General features: G+C 35.9%; 1 protein-coding gene across 1 annotated transcript in view; it reads right to left on the bottom strand.

The window, feature by feature from the left end:
• Positions 1–971: 971 nt before the first annotated feature.
• The window catches only part of LOC145675550 (uncharacterized), a 182,512-nt gene continuing 164,631 nt past the window's right edge, over positions 972–18,852 (bottom strand). Inside the window, exon 3 of the mRNA XM_081746052.1 lies at positions 972–8,495. Coding sequence (XP_081602178.1) covers positions 8,055–8,495 — 441 coding nt within the window. The 3' untranslated portion in view covers positions 972–8,054. The remainder of the gene's footprint in view (positions 8,496–18,852) is intronic.

Raw genomic sequence — 18,852 nt, 5'->3', positions numbered from 1 at the left:
TATGTTATTAAAAAAAAAAAAGAAAGAAAGAAAAAAAGAAAAGAAAATTTTCTTTACTGGGCACTGTCAAAAAAATTGACTTCTTGGCACTCTTGAGAAATTAAAATGTTTCTTTCTTGGCACTTTTAAGAAATAATATTTTAAAAAATTTGCGTATGTTCGTGTAATGTAGTCAGTTCTTGTAAACATGTATGTGAAAATACGCGCTATATTCAACAGTTTAAAATCAGAATTATATGTCTTTTCCAAAGAGTGAGATAGGGTATAAAATTACAAAGTAATTACGATCTTACGTGGAAAAAGATATGCTTGCACAGCTCCTGGTTAAAATTTTTAGATACTGATTTATATATATAAAAAACAGGTTTATATATATATATAACCAGGTTGATTTATATAGTTAGGTATATATTTTAATCTGTCTGGTGCAACAATATATTCATACATATTCATCCCGCAGTCTTACAAACTTCCCTTCAACGGATATTGAAACCAAAAGACAAAATCTGGAGCAGGTGATTCAGTCTGAATCCTCATTTTAAACTAAAAATGTTGATTTCTGTAATTCTTGAATTTTTATTGTTAGAAGGTTTCGACTTTCCCCTGGAGTCTTGGTCACAGAGGTTAAAAACAGTTAAATAATAATAATAATAATAATAATAATAATAATAATAATAATAATAATAATAATAATAATAATAAAAAGCATCAAGGAATAGAAAGGAACGGACTTATCAAGGGAAAAGCTGTGTTATACAAAACAACACATTGTCCAGTGCATCAGCGATCGCCAAATGAAGTGAACCGAATTAAAATACGGTGGAGTCAATTCACGCGCCTTTCCTGTTCCTTATTGGAAGGTTGCCAACTCATGCTGCTATTTTTATTGCCATGCCAATGTTGTGAAAATTTTGAAATTACCGCCTCCAATTCGTTACTCAACCATCCCCTGCCTATTTTTATTTATTTACTTTTTAATGAAATAAATTTTCAAAAACCAGTCTCTCTACTTCATTTCTAGCTCCAAATAAAATTTTTGAATCTTCCACCCTGTGTTGGGTTTCTTTTAAATGTTTCGATAAACCTGACACCGAAATTTCCGCTTTTGACTCTCTAATGTGTTCCTGTACTAGTACTTTTAAATTTCCTTGATGTTTCTATTGTCTTTCTTCCTGCTTTTAACTTCCGTGACCAAGACTCCAGAGGAGAATTGAAAGCTTGGAAATATAAAGATTCAGGAATTACAGTACTCTGTAAGTAGAAAGATAGTTAGAATTCCTGAGCGTGGGTTTGCAGTATAAAAATGTTGAATTTAATGTATCATAGTTAATGATTTACAGTTATTTCACACTGTCAGACTCGATAGTGTACTTAATTAAGGCACAGTACTGCACTATTCCTCTTTCTGTCGTTATATAGTTATGAATACAAGCCACTAGAGACTTAAAAGCATCGAAACTGAACATCAGAAGAATGTTTCTCTTTTCTTACCCGTTAAAACACGAATGAACCTACTTAAATGAAATGAAAAAAAAAAAGTAGAAGTGTGAATTTTTTTAACAACTCAGTGGATCTACGCTTCTTGCTACAGTTTGGCTCTTAAAATTTACACCTAGTGGTAACGATTCATCTAGCAATCTACTGACTTCCCCTTCAACGTGAACTTCAGATTCCCAGTGACCTCCCAATATGAACCTTATGTTCACTAGTGATCCCTCAATGTCACGCCAATTTTAGATACTTTAAGTTTAGCTTCACAACCCCAGCGATTTTCTTACGTCCTCTTGTAACTTCTCACGCTCATTCAGCTTAAACTTCAAGCTTTTACTGACCTTTTAATTTATTCCATAACCACCCTACTAACCCTCAAACCCATGCCCTTGTTCGTTCATCCAACTTCACGACACTTAATAACTCTATTATAACCCCTTATGCTAATTTAAAACCCAATCTCACAAACTAGTAACGCTCTAAAATCTAGTAACCCTAAACTTCACTTCCAGTTGTTGGCCTCTGAACTTCACGATCCTCGTAGCCTTATTTCATTCTCTCTTGTGACTCCTTAAGTTCATACAATCTTAACTTCACGCTCCGGATGACCCTAAACCTCAAACCAGTTGATAGCCTTTCATCTTTATGACCTCTAGTGATTCCATTTCACTCCCTGTCAACCACTCAAGGTCACTCAACCTCGAAATCACATCTTAAGTGAACCTAAAGATCAACTTCACGCCCCCTAGTGACACGGAATCTTATGCCAGTTGTTCGTCCATCTACTATAATGGCCTGTTAAAATCAATCAGTAACGTGGCTATTACAATTTTTCGTGCGGGAGTGTGAATAGAAAAAGTTCATTACTTTCCGTATCGATATGCACAAAGGTAATTAAACAGTACCTTTCATATGATTGCGCACAAAAGTAATTAAACAACTTTTCATATGAGTGTGCAAATAGGTAATTGAATAGAACGTTTTATAAGGATGTGCACAAAGGTAATTAAACATAACTTTTCATAGGGTGTGCATTTGAAGTAATTAAACAGAACTTTTTATATGAGTGTACACAAAAGTAATTAAACAGTACTTTTCATATGGATATGCACAAAGGCAATTAAACAGTGCTTTTCATATGGGTGTGCACAGAAGTAATTAAACAACTTTTCAAGTGGGTGTGCACAAAAGTAATTAAACAGAACTTTTTATGTGGGTGTGCACAAAAGTAATTAAATAGTACTTTTGATATGGGTGTGCACCAAAGTAATTAAATAGTACTTTTGATATGGGTGTGCGCAAAAGTAAACAGAACTTTCTATATGGATGTGCACAAAGGCAATTAAACAGTACTTTTCATATGGATATGCACAAAGGTAATTTTAAACAGTACTTTCCATATAAGTGTGCACAAAGTAATTAAACAGAACTTTTCATATGAGTGTGCATAAAGGTAATTAAATAGAACTTTTCATAAGGATGTACACAAAGATAGATTATCCTGATCTCAGAAATCCCTGGCTAAATTACCCTTCAACTTCACGTACTTACAATGATGTTGAGTAAGACTGTGGCTAAACCTCAAAAGAATGTTCTGGGCTTTTCACGCTATAAACTTATTTTTTACCTTTCTCTTCATTGTACATAAAACCATTTCACTCTGAATCTGTTCTTTTTCTATAATCTAACAAATAATCACAATTTTTCTTTACTAAACTTTTAAGAATCTAAATAAATCTACCGATTACAGTCATTTTCAGTTAATATTTTTGTTTCTAGTTGTTTTGTATTCCCCATGTCTTTTTTTTTTTACAAACAAAAAAATTTTAACGTCTGGATTTCGATATCAACATGTTATAAACGCAAACGGCAACGGTATTTATATATATAATATAGTATAACATCTGTTAACTTGCTTTCTCTCTCAATTTAACATCATTTTTTTCAAACACACAAACAATATGAACAGCAGTAAACAAATTAGTGATATCTGCTTCTCTTTTTCTTTTAACAAAGTTATATGTATGCAGCAATATATATATATATATCTATTATTATCTTTCTTTTTTCTATTATATACATATGTACCTCTAATATATATATATATTTACGATCTTTACAGTTTTTTTTTAAATAGCTTTCTATTTTTCAAAATATATTTTTAGCACACAGAAAAAGGCACTTAACAGGCATGCAGATGTGAATTTTCTTTTATTTATTTATTTATTTGTTTTTCGTTAGTAAAACTGAAAAATTCATTGACCTTTTTCTTTCCATTTTAAACTTCTGTTTATCTTTAGGCTAGGCCACATTTCAAGGTGGTTCGAAGTTTCTCACTTCATGTTCTTCTGTAAGTGATAGTCACTCTTTTAAATTATATTGTTAGGTGATAGGGTAGAATCTTCATTATTCGATTAAGAAAGTACCAATAAACCTTTTTACTTCGGTCTTTTTATAAACCCTGGAGGCATTGTAGAACACGTTACGTATGCCTTCACGCCCTTCTGCGTTGAGACATAGGGTGTGATGACGTCATAACTAACGTTAATGGATGCTTAAAACCTTTTTTTTTTTTTTTTTTTTTTGCTATTTACGTTTTCCTATTTCTTTTTCTTCTTTCTCTACCTACCTGAAGAATACACTATACGCACTTTCGCTAAATACTTCGTCAGATACAGAAAATAAACTCCCCTCCATTTTTCATTTTCTCTACCTGATGAAGTATTTAGCGAAAATGTTTATAATGTATATTTTTATACGTTTGTGTGACATGCCCACCTGGAAACGTCAGGAGGATAAATTTCCAAAGTATTCCCCCAACTTGACTAGGCTTCGTCAAGGGGACACATGACAAATGTAGAAAAAAAGGCCATGTGTTAAATTGTATCCGTAAGAGCACATAATGATGGAAAATATGTATATTTCAGGGCAATATTTTATATAGTTTATCACATGTGTTGCGAAATAACTTACGAGTGGATTGAGGTATCTTAAGTTTAGATTTAGAAATGACATTTTAAAAACGGTGAGAATGTGGGATTTTGAAATGTTTAGGATTCTATGGAGGAGGAGGATTGTCTAGTGATCTTAACATAACACAAGTAGAAGTGATGACCACGTGAAATAATCGAAAAGGTTTTGTCTCAGACCTATAGGTACGTTGCAATTTTTAGACAAGTTCATTATTATTATTATTATTATTATTATTATTATTATTATTATTATTATTATTATTATTATTATTATTATTAAGTGAAACCAGTGGCGTATTTACGTTTTTGTTTCGGGGAGGGGGTTTTGCTAACTTTATTCCTGGAAATGTGAATATTTTGCGGGATATTTCATTTAATTTAACATAGTAAATAAAATTTCATGGGGGAAGACACCCCTTCAATACGCCACTGAGCGAAACATACAAAAGAATACCTTGAATAACTTGGATTTGAAAATCGTGGTTTTTATTATTACACCTATTTGCGAATTTTTTTTAAAAATACAAAATTTTTAGTATTGTTTATTCTTTAAATTTTGCTTCACTTAAAATCCATTGTAAATAAACCTCGAACAATATGGTTTTGTAGCGAAACTAACAGCGAAAAGTTCCGGGACCACCTCGAAATAATATACCTAATGTGATGCCAAACAAATTCTGCATCACCAAGTATTTTATTTCAAGGTAGTCCCGAAACTTATTGAATGCACTGTATATACATATACGCTCGCAGTTACAAGTATATTTCAAATTATTATTATTAAAATTTCATTTTCAGACACTAAAAAAATTTTCTTCTGCTTTTGAATTTCAGCCACAATGCTCATTCAAAATTTCTATTTGTAAAGGTTTAGTACCTAACCACATTATTATTATTATTATTATTATTATTATTATTATTATTATTATTATTATTATTATTATTATTATTATTATTATTATTATTATTATTATCATGTACAAACGAATAGGCGGTACAGAATTTTTTTGTGATTTCTTTGCGACCAGAAATATTCGAGGGCTCTCCAGAAAGTCCCAGACGTTTTGGCTTACCGCAGCAATGGGCGGGGCTAAAGTCCCCATCTTGGTGTCAGAATGTTACCACACTCAGTATTCATCCGGCTGTGGTAGAGTGAGGACTGTGACGCTCTTACTGCCCTTTGTGTGACGTGTAACAATGTGTGCTATAATAGAAAAATCCTGTCTCTTGCGAGGTGCGTTCTGTCATTACATTTTTGCTGGCAAGAAAACCACAAGCCAATTGAAATCGATCGTGAACTGTATGAAGTATACGGACATCAAATAATGAGTGAAGTCCGAGTGAAGCAATGTTTACGATTTTTAAAAATTGCCATTCCAATGTTTACAAGCTCTTGGATGGTTTTTGATGGGTTCGATCACCCACCATATAGCCCGGATTTGGCGCCGAGCGACTACCACCTCTTCCCAGTGATGAAGATATGGCTTGCTACACAACGATTTGGGATACTGACGCCGAACTGCATACCGGTGTAAGCCAGTGATTGAAATCGCAGGCAACAGATTTCTACCGCGACGGTACTGAAAAATTTGTGACATGGTATGATGAGTGCATTAACTTGCATGGCGATTATGTGGAAAAATAGCTTCAGAGAGTACCTTTCAAATGTATACAATACAGCTTGATTTGTTATTTCTGTTAATTTTTTTATTTTATTTTATTTTATTTTAAAACGTCTGGGACTTTTTGGAGAGCAATTGTACTTTCATTTAAGTATAGCGAAGCATGTGGTTAATGCAACCTATGGTTTGCATTCCTCGAGGTTCTCCCGTTTCCTCCCACTTTCTTCATTCCATCATTTCATTCATTACTCATTATCACCGTCTCGTTTAGCCTAACCGGCATTCCGTGGGACGTAAAACTCAAAGATTTCATTTCATTTTTTTTTTCTGATAGAAATTCTGTGTATAACAACAGTAGAATGTAATACTGTATGATTCATTTATCGTATTTATGAATAATACACTTGAAATGTAGCGTAGCCTTTGATATCGTGAGATAAGATAACAAAATTAATACAGCAAAGGAAATATCATGTGACACCAAAATAGTTGCTAAAACAATATTTTTTAAAACAGTATTTTTATACAGCGTGTTTCAAAAGTCTCTTCCCACCCCTTTTAAAATCCGTACGGATGTATTTATATTGAACATGATGTAGTAAATGTACAATAGGGCTAGGAGCACACATTTTACACGATGATTCGCGGCCGGCCGCCATCTTGAATTTCATTTCTTTTTATTTCAAACGATAGGTGAGTCATGTGATACATATCCTCAGGCTAGAATTTGCTCAGGATCTCAATTCTGAAATCAGATTTTATGTGTCTTTATTTAGTGAGAAGTTATTTTCCTCCTTATTTGGTGATTATTCCTCTTTTTCCAGGTGGTGACCCATGTTGTCGTTAACAACTGAGAAACGCATCCAGATCGTCAAATTGTGGACTGGAAGAAGTGCCCATGCAGTAGCAACCGATGTCAATCAGTGTCATCCATAACGTCACCCTGTGTCACATGTGGAGCACATTGTGTAACAGGTAAACATTAATTGTCGTTGTCCATAACTTCTCACCAAATAAATACACTTTATTCACATTTGACATCCTTCACAAATTCTAGCTTAAGGTCATGTATCACATGACCTACCTATCATTTGAAATAAAAATCATTGAAATTCAAGATGGCGACCGTCCGCGAATCATCATGCAAAAGGGCCCTATTGCATATTTACCTTATCAAGTTCAATATAAATACATCCGTACGAATTTTAAAATGGACTTTTGAAGTACCCTGTATATATGTATATATCATTATACTTAAAAACGAGAGAGAACAACAACATTGTCATGTTTTTCCAGTATAGTAACTTCAAAATTAAACATACTCAGTCTTTAAAAAAAAATCATGCACATAGAAAACTCGTTTGCTTTTAACAGTTTATTTAGTTCTTTTACTAGTTTTCATATCTTTTCTCTTTATGTACATAACACACATGGCGCACTCTTTCTCTCTCTCTTTCATACACACAAACATACGCACATACATGCACGCTAAACCAAAGCACACTCAATCACATGAAAAACACATGTGTTCCTAATCAGAAATTGAAAACATATAGGAACTGAATTCTTGACAGAAAAAAAGGAAATTGTAACTGGCTGTGTCTGTATATAACGTATCATTGATTAACACAATGCAAAACAACGTTTATTTCATATATTTTTTTAAAAACTTCATTTTGTAGTTATTTTCTTTCCAAATATATATGAGTCTCTTTTTTTTTACTCTTTAGGAACCAGAAAACTCACATTTTTCTATATAAGACTAAATTGGTTCTCATTTTTATTTACATTTTCTGAAACTGTATAATTTTCTATATAAAGTTATTTACTTTCGTTCTGCACTATTGACAGGGAACAATGGCATCTGATCTATTACAACATTTTTAATCACATTAATATTCTTTAATAAAAAATACTCACGAGAGTCCTTTTTTTAACGGTAGTTCTGCTAATAAATGTAGTTATGTCTTTAGGTATCTTTAGTCCTTTTCGTATCATCATCATTACAAAACTGGTCCGGAGCAGACCATCGCCTCTTTCGAGGATGACCTCCAGATGACTGATTACTAGCTGGGGGTTGGGGTGCTGGGAAGTCCCCGCCACTTTTATGCTTGGTTGCCACTGTCTGTCTTGCACCATTATTATTATTCTGTGCATTGGACACTACATAACCCTGTACCGTACTGCCAGCACTGGAAGCCTTGGGTGAAGTAGCTTTAACAGAGGCAGTCGACGTGCTACTGTTTCCTGACGACGTTTCTGGCTGCTTGGTTAACGAAACACAGACATCACCCACTTGAAGTTTCTGGCATGACAACCCGAAACATTGCATTGTGCGCTCGGGAGAACACGATGCCCAGCCTTGAGTGTACACGAAGAACGGATGTTCCATAGACGTTTCAAATTCTACCTGCAAAGACAGAAAGGAAAAGAAGATTTACTTATTTGTCATATCATTTAAAAAAAAGAAAGAAAGAAAGAAAAAGAAAAGAAAAAGTAAAGAAAGAAAGAAAGAATACATATGCTTTATACATATACATATAAAATCATTACATATGCTTTACGACGGGTAAAATAAGCAAGTGCATATGAAAGATGACTCTATTTGATGCTTTTTTTCACCGACGGTATATTTTTGCAGTGTACAGAACCTGTACTTTGTTTACAAGGAAGCGTTACTAGATGAAACAATGACAAGTGCTACTTAAACTCGTACTATTGCAAAACCCATTTCTTTTCACTGCCCTCGCTTACGCACATACCAACCATCGATGATATGCCTGCTACCCGCGCGGGCCCACCACCTTCGTCCTGTTCTGACTCGGTTGGACAGTCGTGCTTTTTAGTGGTCAACTAGCATAGATTGGTTTGTATTTTTTGTACTGTAGTTTTTATACCACACGTCTGGAAGCCGTATTTATACGCAAATCGTAAAAGAATTGTAAATTTTCAACAATTTCTTCTGGTGCCCCCTTGAATTTAATCTATGCCTAGTGAGATATTTCACGTCGACTACCGGAAACCTTTTCGGGAACAACAAGAAGGAGATTAGTGAAAGAATTCTGTTTTCAACAATTCTTTCTAGTGGTGCGCCAAAAGTAAACCAGTACGAAAAATTACAAACACAATAAAACTCATGGAAGCTTATAGCTGACTACATTTTAATTATGCTTCTCCCATCTTTCTCTTTCTGGAAACAAATGACAACTACAGATTCTGAAGCGAACTGAACTTCACAGCAATTTTCGTTTTGTACGATGGTAATCCACTAATTTGAGTTTATTGGATATTGCATACTGCTGCCACCTTGTATCAAGCGCTATCAACTACGTTCACCAGAAGCTAAGAGTAAAGTTCCAGTTAGCAACATCCATACACGTGTGTGTTTGTTACTGAAATTGACATCACGCACACAAAAGGAAAAGAACGAAGAAAACAAGAAAGGAAGAAAGAGAGAGAGAGAGAGAGATAGAGATTGAAAAAGAAATAGAGGTAGGGAGAAATGTGACTGGAATGCAATATTTGACCAATTATCTAATAATTAACCATAAAACGATTGGATTTGGTTTACTTCATTCTAATATTTTACGTGTGGAAAACAGGCACTTTGACACTTTTTATTACGTAAAGATAGGAGACAGTGGTTCCACTCAGGGGTACTCCCATTCGGGAATCCACTAGGGTTGCCAACCGTCCGGAATTTTATCGGACAGTTCAATTTTTCACCTCCTTGTCTGGTGTCCGGCTTACTAGTCTTATTCTCTGTTCTATTCAGATTATTTTGGAGTGACGAAAGGAATCGTTTGTCGATGAACATGGTTAAAGCAGAACTCATAATTCGCTTTGATATCGACCTGTCGTGTGCGAAATTTGCTGGAGTTGAAGACAGGAAAATTTACTGAAGTTATCAAAACTGCAAAAGGTCAACAATAGTATATTTTCAAGATCGGAGCTAGCACTACTTCATCTTTAGCTACATTTTCCAATTAAATAATGCATCCAAATCCAGACATTATGAGACATTCCCAGCAAGGGCGCCGATCCTTAGGGGGCTGAGTGGACCCGGAGCCCCCAAAGTTCATGTGGGCCCCCTATTGTATTTATGAACATACAATATTTTGCATAATTTGAGTGCAATTTGTCTTAATATATATACCTTCTGCATCTGAATGGGCCCCCCAAATTTACATAGAAATCGGCGCCCTTGATTGCCAGCCCCAGCGAAGCTGGTAAGACTTATTTTACAAGTATGTTCTGTGCATGTCATGATCATATTGCCAATTATATTTGCTTTTCTATTTTAAATAAGATGTATTATTGATGGTAGACTACAGAAATTGTATGTGACGACTCAACCAAAACTGGAATAAGGAAGTTTAAGGACTGTTTCAAAAATAACTAAAATTGTTAAATTCGAACTCCGAATCACACAATTTTATGTGACGTAATCACTTTCATGTTGACATTTTTGATGAGCTCTGATGTCACAATCTTAAGAGCATACGTACTGCAGAAGGATGTCTGGTATTTCGATTTTCAAAAGTTGGTAACCCTAGGATACACCGGACCCGAACTCCGTAAAAATTCGTAACTCAAGACATACGAGTTGTACACTTTCTCAACATTTTTTTTTTTTTTTAAGCAGAGAAGTAATTGATGTGGCATAAAGATTTGATATATATTCTTCCTTGTCTTACAAAAATAATCTGGTTCTACAATTTTTTTTTTCTGAGAACAGAGGTCGCAGTACTCATTATTATTTATAATCTTTTCGAGCATAGAACAATATTCGATCAATACTACATAAACGTGTTTTGTAGTTTTGGACCCCAGAATTTCAAGCCCTCCCAACAAGAATTTCTGGGTACACGCCAGATAATAATAATAATAATAATAATAATAATAATAATAATAATAATAATAATAATAATAATAATAATAATAATAATAATAATAATAATAATAATGAGAACAATAGAAAGAAATGCAGAGATTTATTAAACGCTTGCAGGGACATGGATTTAGAAGTAAATGCAGACAAAACTAAATACATGGAAATGTGACGGGACCGTAATACAGCAAATTATAGATGCGTTAAAATATTAAATAATACTTTTGATAAAGTGGATAGTTTCAAATATCTAGGATCAATATTGACAGAGGAAAATCATATTCACGGAGAAATTAAATGTCGACTAAAAGCAGGGAATTCGTGTTACTATTCGGTTCAAAATCTCTTGTCGTCGCGAATTCTGTCGAGGAATTTGAAGCTTAAAATATACAAAACGATAATCATGCCTGTTGTTCTGTATGGTTGCGAAACATGGTCGCTTACTCTGAGGGAAGAACATAGACTGAAAGTATTTGAGAACAAGATCCTGAGACGAATATTAGGACCCAAGAGGAACGGGTATGGGGAATGAAGGAAACTTCATAACGAGGAACTACATAAGTTATATGGTTTACCCAACATTGTTAGGGTCGTCAAGTCTAGGAGGCTTAGGTGGGCAGGTCATGTAGCTAGAATGGAAGAAAGTAGAAACGCTTTCGAAATCTTGACAGGAAGACCAATCGGAAAACGACCATTAGGAAGACCTAGGCGCAGATGGGAGGACAATATTAAGATGGATCTCGCAGAGATTGGAATACAAAGTAGAAACTGGATGCAGTTAGCTAAGGATAGAAGTCAGTGGAGAGCTTTTGTGAATGCGGCATTGGACCTCCGGGTTCCATAGGCCATATAGTTAGTTAGTTAGTTAGTTAATAATAATAGTAATAATAATAATAATAATAATAATAATAATAATAATAATAATAATAAGAAGAAGAAGAAGAAGAAGAAGAAGAAGAAGAAGAAGTGATGTAGTATGTATTGTTTTTAGAAAATAGGTATAAGGAAAGTAAATTATAAAACAAAGAATCTAGCGATATTGCTCCCATTAAGTTCGAAATCTGAGATACTAACAAGACTTGCAAAATGTTATAAACTAACAATTACTATACAGTAAAAAAAAAAAAAAAAAAAAAAAAAAAAAAAAAAACTTACAGAGCATTTGTCACAGATTAAAGGACCTTTCCTAGTAAGATAGTGAAATCGACCCGTGATCCAAATTGGGTCGCTATTGACCCAAAACGCTAGTTTGAACCTAAAATCACCCTCAAAAAACTTCGACCCCCCCACCTCCACTAATCCTCACTATTCTCAAAACGGCTTATGCTCACTAATTTCAATGAATGTCGCGTTCGCCCATACTCTCACTCTATCGAATTCGGGTTCTGGTTCCTATGCACTTATAGGGAGTCATCTCTGTTATCTACTGTAAATTTGCATGGTCTAAGATCAAGCTACCAACCTCTCTATCACTAGACTGTCCCGCGTCTTTTAAGAGTGTGTGGATGGGGGGGGAGGAGTAGTTCTCGCAATTTCCTGATGACCATTACTCCACCTTTGTTCAGAAGAACATCTCCTATGAATAAGGGAGCTGTATTAAATAGTGTAGTCGAGCTACATTGTCATATTTTCTCCCTCTTTTAACTATGATGAGGACTTATTACACATATATATATATTTTTCCTCAGCACTGATCAGTAGATCTTTACATATTTGGAGTTTTCAGAGTATTTCTTTTTCTTCGCAAAAACATCAGAACATTCCTGAGTAACACAAAAAAGAGCAGAGTCTACTCATCCTCCCCCCGAACGAAAACTGGTGCCCACTTTGAATCTGTTGGCAACACAGTATTTCCGAGAATATATCAATTTCAGTGCCATGTAGTGGGAAGAGATGAGGTCAATTTCCAAGATCATACAATGAGACTATTATGACTTTGCCTAGACTTTCCACAGTTCTCATGGACACGATATTCATAACTTTAACCTCACATAAGCTAATATCGGACTGCGGACTTTTGTATCAAAAGTAACTACTCCCCTGAAGCGAATTGAGTTGAATGGACATCCATATTCAACATTTTAAAAATAAGAAGTGGAAAAGAAATTAACACAAGAAGGATATTCCGTAGTCACAGACAAAGGGACTACCATGAAATCCTAATAAGGCAATGCAATGCATAAGGAAGCGACTTGATTACTACATAACCCAACCCATCATCATCATTATCAACAGCATGACTGCTAAGAGGACGCATCAGGAATACCAAGCGTTTTTTTTTTCATTTTTTCTTTTTGGTGGCATCAAGGACTGGTTGTGTTGAGCACCAGGTGAAGTTTTCCTCCAGTCGACCTTGCCACTACTCTCTCGTATTGGCGTCTGCAAAGTACACAACGCAACGTAATGGCCTGTTGGTCCAAAAAACCTGCGGTCAACGGCCTTGGCAAGGTTTCTCACGTACATACATCAGCATCCGCCACTATAGAGCACACGATTGGTCGGCGAGGATACAAAAGTTCAACAATGATGTTTATCAAAACAACCTTTAAAAAAAAAAGAGTAAAAAAAGAAGTGACTTTCGAAAGATTTTTTTTTTTATTTACTCGTCTAACGTAGAGATGTACTGATGATGGTGGGAGGGAAGTGTTACTCTATGGCTACCGGAAGGCACCATACGTATTCAGTATGTATATTGGAGTGTCTATTCACGTACAAGGGTATAGCTTTTTTTTTTTTCTAGATGCTCGCATAACAGAAAGGAGAAAAAATGTGTTTGCTAGTGAAAAGTTCGTGTAGGGTCGAGTCCATAAGACACGGAGAATACGCGAACGTCCATTGACCCTTCGACAGAAGAACTACACTGACCGTTTCATCCAAAGATTTTTTTAAAAAAAGAAAAAGAAGACACAGGGCAAAGAATTGACATTGCACAAGCAGTATGATGTATTGTTTTTTAACTCTAAAAAACATTAAATTCTATCTCTCTGTCTCTCTCTCTCTTTGAAATGACTATAGGAGTAAGGGGCCTATTAAACTCGAATCAGTGTCCTTTGGCCGCAAACCGAGGATCTGCCATATCCTATGTGCAGGGGCGGATCCAGGACCGACTACTGGGGGTGGGGTAGGTTGTAATACTGCTACTTAGAGCTACTTTTAAGAGCTTCAAACTCTGGGATGGTTTATATATATATATATATATATATATATATATTATAAGAAAGTTTCCTCTCCCCCCCCTGGATGTGTTTGTGCTGACGTGCTAGTTATCTTTTTAAATGTCATACATCGATTATATATATTAAATCGAGTCTCATAGCAACGGTACTGAAACGAAATTTAAAATGCCGATTTAATTAATAATCAATTTTGCAAATTTTGGCTTACAACTCAATACCAGTGGCGGATGTAGCTCGGGGCCGGGGGGCCTAGGTCCCCCAGTTTATTGAGTAACAAAATTAATTGAAGCTATTATTTACATATTATGGTTTCTAGTTGCTCCCCCCGGTTTTTATCTTCTAGATACGCCTCTGCTTAATACCTATACTGTGTGCTGTCATCTAGATTGTGTTTAATAAGAAGTTCGATCAGTCTACATTGCAGTATCAGCGGTAGAGCGCTTATCTCTGACGCGTTGGTCCCTGATTCGATTCCCGGTTAAGTTTATGGTGGGCAGCATTGTGTCTGTGGGTTTTCTCGTAGTACTTCCGTTTCCTCCCATAATTTTATGCCACCGATTCTTCCATCATCATTCACTTGCCATTATGTAATCATCCGTCTCCATTAGCCTAAAGGGTATAATTATGGGACGTTAAACTGTTTAATGCAAAAGAATTAGGATTTCTCGAAAACTATGATTTACGTTACCCATATCAATTTGTTCCGCCCAATGCTAACTACTGATTGGTAGATATTTCATCTTTGAACTTTTGTTTTTCGTCAAACACCAATAATTTTAAATTTTTCTGAACACTAGAGAAAATTTTTGAAAATGCTCTACAAGAGACGAGAATTCTCGTGACAAGAAGGGAGGTATCATTTTCATGAAACGTTTTCGAGACGTGATAGCCTCAGCTAGAATTGGTTTGGTTTGATTAGCGTCCCTTTCAGCAGTGAAGTTATGTAAGATGTGGACCTACAGCTTAAAGTGGAATCCGAACGACGTGAGATCACAACCAGGAATTGAACCCGGGTCTCCCGCGTAGAAAACACTTACTTTATTTTATTTATTTAACAATCTGAATATCCAACAACAACAACAATAACAATAACAATGAAAAGGATTTGGGAAGGTATCGGCCAGGGTCTGTTTAGTAGGTACCATTCCGGCATTTGCCTGCTAGGACTGGGGGAAACCCTGGAAAACCTCAGTCAAAATGGTCGGCAGCGGGATTCGAACCCACGACCTCCCGAATGCGAAGCCAACGCTCTATCACTTGAGCTACTTCGCTCGGTAAATATAGGCATGAGGAAACTCCAGCCTCGATTGGGCATTCTACCTTTCAAAAACAAAACATAGGGACACTTCATGCAACTAATGGAGAAGGGAAGAGAGAAATGTATCAACGGTCCTTTCTCTGTAATAGTGTAAACTATTTCTGCTATAATGTAAAATATAACTACATATTCTGCTTTCTACTAAACAGCAATAAATTATACTGCTACAGATAAATTATACCTAAGCAGTGTCGTATTTAAGGGGTATATAACTCATCTTGTTGAACATACTATAGAAATTATGCAGATGATACGGTTATTATAGCTAGAACCGAAAGAGGATTACAGGAAATCATTGACAAAATAGTTGACAGTAGGAAATAATATGGAACGGAAATCAACATTAAAAAATCGAAAATCATGAGAATACCCTGTGGAAACCTTAAATACATTAAATGCATGTATAATTACAGTAGTAAATATATTAAACTACTAACTTTGTTATTCTACACTAACTATATCATTCATTGCCTAGCCTAAAGTTGGGGGCCGCGTGGCTCAGTGGTAGAGCATTTACCTCTGGTGTTGGGGTCCCGGGTTCGATCCCAGCCCCCGCCAAGTAAACTTTGTGGTGAACAAACACTGCGTGCGTGGGTTTTCTCGGGGTTCTCCCGTTTCCTCCCTCTTTCTTCATTTCACCATTTCATTCATTACCGTCTTCTTTAGCCTAACCGGCATAACCGTGGGACGTAAAACTCAAAGATTTCATTTCATTTTTTTTTAGCCTAAAGTTGTCTCGTTCCGAATTTGTCCACTTGAGAGTTTTCTATTAAGTGTTGAATATCCGTAATCCCGTCAAGGAACGAAATGAGATCAAAAGAGAACATTTCAATAATGAAAAAAGAAACTATATTATGCTATTTTCTTGTAAAACATACCTCATTTCGACGATAAATTAATGATCATAGATGCATCGTATTTTGCGATGCAATTTTTCGTTTCCATCGCAATTCTGTGATTCCGTGTAGCAAACAGCGATGCGTATACCGCTTGAAAGAAACACTAATACAAGGTGTTTCAAAACAACGCCGACAACGTTTGGGAGGTGATTCCTGACACCAAGATAAGACAAAAAGTATAGACCGACCTGAGTGCACATATGCTTCCTTTCGGAGTTATAGGCTGCCGAATACATGAAAAAAAAAAAAAAGAACTTTAAAGATCCATAGCTCCTAAACTATGGGACCTACCCTAGTTGGGTCAAAATTTCACTTGGGAACTTATCCGTGCCCTATTCAAAAATATATGTTTCAGAATCCTCCGGTACTCACGCAACAATTTTTATAGCGGGAGTTTGGTTAAGGGCATATAATTTGAAGTACTCATCAACTACCTCTGTAAAAACTGTTGCAGAAGTACCACAGGATTCTGAAACATAGACATTTAAATAGGGCACATACTAGTTCTTAAGTGAAGTGTTGACCCGACTACGGTAGGTCCCATAGTTTTGAAGCTATGGACCTTTAAAGTTGATTTTTTTTCATGGTTTCGGCAGCCTATAGCACCGAAAAGAAGGATTTGGTCTATACTCCAGGTTGGTCTATACTTTTTGTCTCATCTTGGTGTTAGGAATCACCTCCCAAACGTTGTCGGTGTTGTTTTTGGAACACCCTGTATATGATCTATATACAAAATTATGTACATGTCTTGAAAGGAACCGAGACTGAGTGCTTGAACTCCCCTTGAGGGAGTTCTGCGTACACCACTGAAGAGACAATTTAAATCCAAAATAATATGTAACTTAACATTGTCAGGCCTATTGATAGCCCTGCCGTTGTTGCAACTGTGAGATTTCCTATTATTTAGAATGTTCGTATAATAATTTGGAAACTGAAATAAAGCAATAATAATGACGAGAGCTCGAAAAAATTGCTTCTAAGATAAGCGTCAGTTCTGAATACAAGGCGCTAGAATACTATAAATGCAATTTGATACATAGCCCTATTGCATTATAGTTACTGAAATAAAACGAACAAACAAGCTGTCTTTAGTGCAGAGACATACTATGATTTAGGATTTTAGGAATTAGATTTCTGGGCTTTCGGCATCTATGGCCATTTAGCCCATCGCGTATGAGGGATGATGTCCCTCGGTGAGCATACTATCCAGGGAAATGGGAAGGAAGAAAAGATTAATGGAGGAAGAAACGGCCTGGGACCTCGGCATTTGCCTGGTGTGAGGAAAATCAAGGGAAAACCTCACTCAGGATGGCCTGAAAAAGCTTTTTACACTTTTTCGACCGAGTGCAGATATATCATGAAGACAACAGGAATTGAAGGCAATACATGCGAAGTTTTACGACTCAGCAAAAGTATGTGTTTAACGTTCATGTACAGTTCTTGTGATTTCAACACTGAAATACCAACTATCCACTGTTATAGATGAGTTAAATATATCTGTGGTTCAAAATAAATCGGAAATTTTGGAAATTATAGTGAATTTATTATGATTTCTTTTTAATCCATTGAATATTAACGCAAGACTCTATCTCCAGTCACAGTGTCGACCTGGCGTCCGGGATTTTTTCATTCCTGATAACCATAGATGTTCATTTCATTCCGACCTCACTCACCCTCGCCCTCGCAGTGGCAGTTGACCCTCGCCCTCGCAGTGACAGTTAGCACTCGCCCTCGTACTGAAAACTTGTCCTCACCCTCGCAGTGAAATTTGGCCCTCGCCCTCGCGATGAGAGTTGTCCATCGCCCTTGCCATCGTGCTGGAAACTTCTCGCCCTCGCGAAGGTAGTTGTCCATCACCCTCGCGCACCCTCGTTTTCGCAGTGAAAGTTGGCTCTCGCCCTCGCGAAGGGTCATATAATTGAGGGCGAGGTTATTTGAGGGTGAGGAAGCCCTCGCGAGAATCAGATCCTCAATTTTCCAGCCTATATGCTGAATTATTTCCTTAACATACGTCCTAAACAAAGAAAACTGAACATACTATCGTAAAACTTACTGCAAATCACCTAAAATGAAACAAATCATTGACTACTCCACGCTTAATATTACCATGAATATGTTCAGATAAAATTTCAATAGAGTTTCCTTTAAATCTTTTGCAAACTGGTGTTGATCACGAGACGAGACGAGACGAGAAATAAAGTTTATCATCTCGTTTCATAAATTTTATAGGTCTCGTCTCAATTTTCGGAAACTTCTTTATTGTCTTGATTCTCGACGACTCACTTCTCGTCTCGTTCTGTTAATTTACGTACAAAACGTATTCCTTTATCCAGAAGTTCTCAGAATACTTTTGCGTCATGAGAGTTGTAAGAAGGGTGTATCTAACAACATTTGAACCATATGTATTATTGGAATATATTGTGATTTGAGTCTCTTTAAAGGCCCATAAATGCTCTTCATTCTGATCGTATAATTACTTTTAT

The sequence above is a fragment of the Thermobia domestica genome, chromosome 18, assembly GCF_964235325.1.
Source record: "Thermobia domestica chromosome 18, izTheDome1.hap1.1, whole genome shotgun sequence".
NCBI classification, from domain to species: domain Eukaryota; kingdom Metazoa; phylum Arthropoda; class Insecta; order Zygentoma; family Lepismatidae; genus Thermobia; species Thermobia domestica.
Note: the sequence above shows the minus strand (reverse complement) of the source record. Positions and strands in the feature narration are given on the sequence as shown.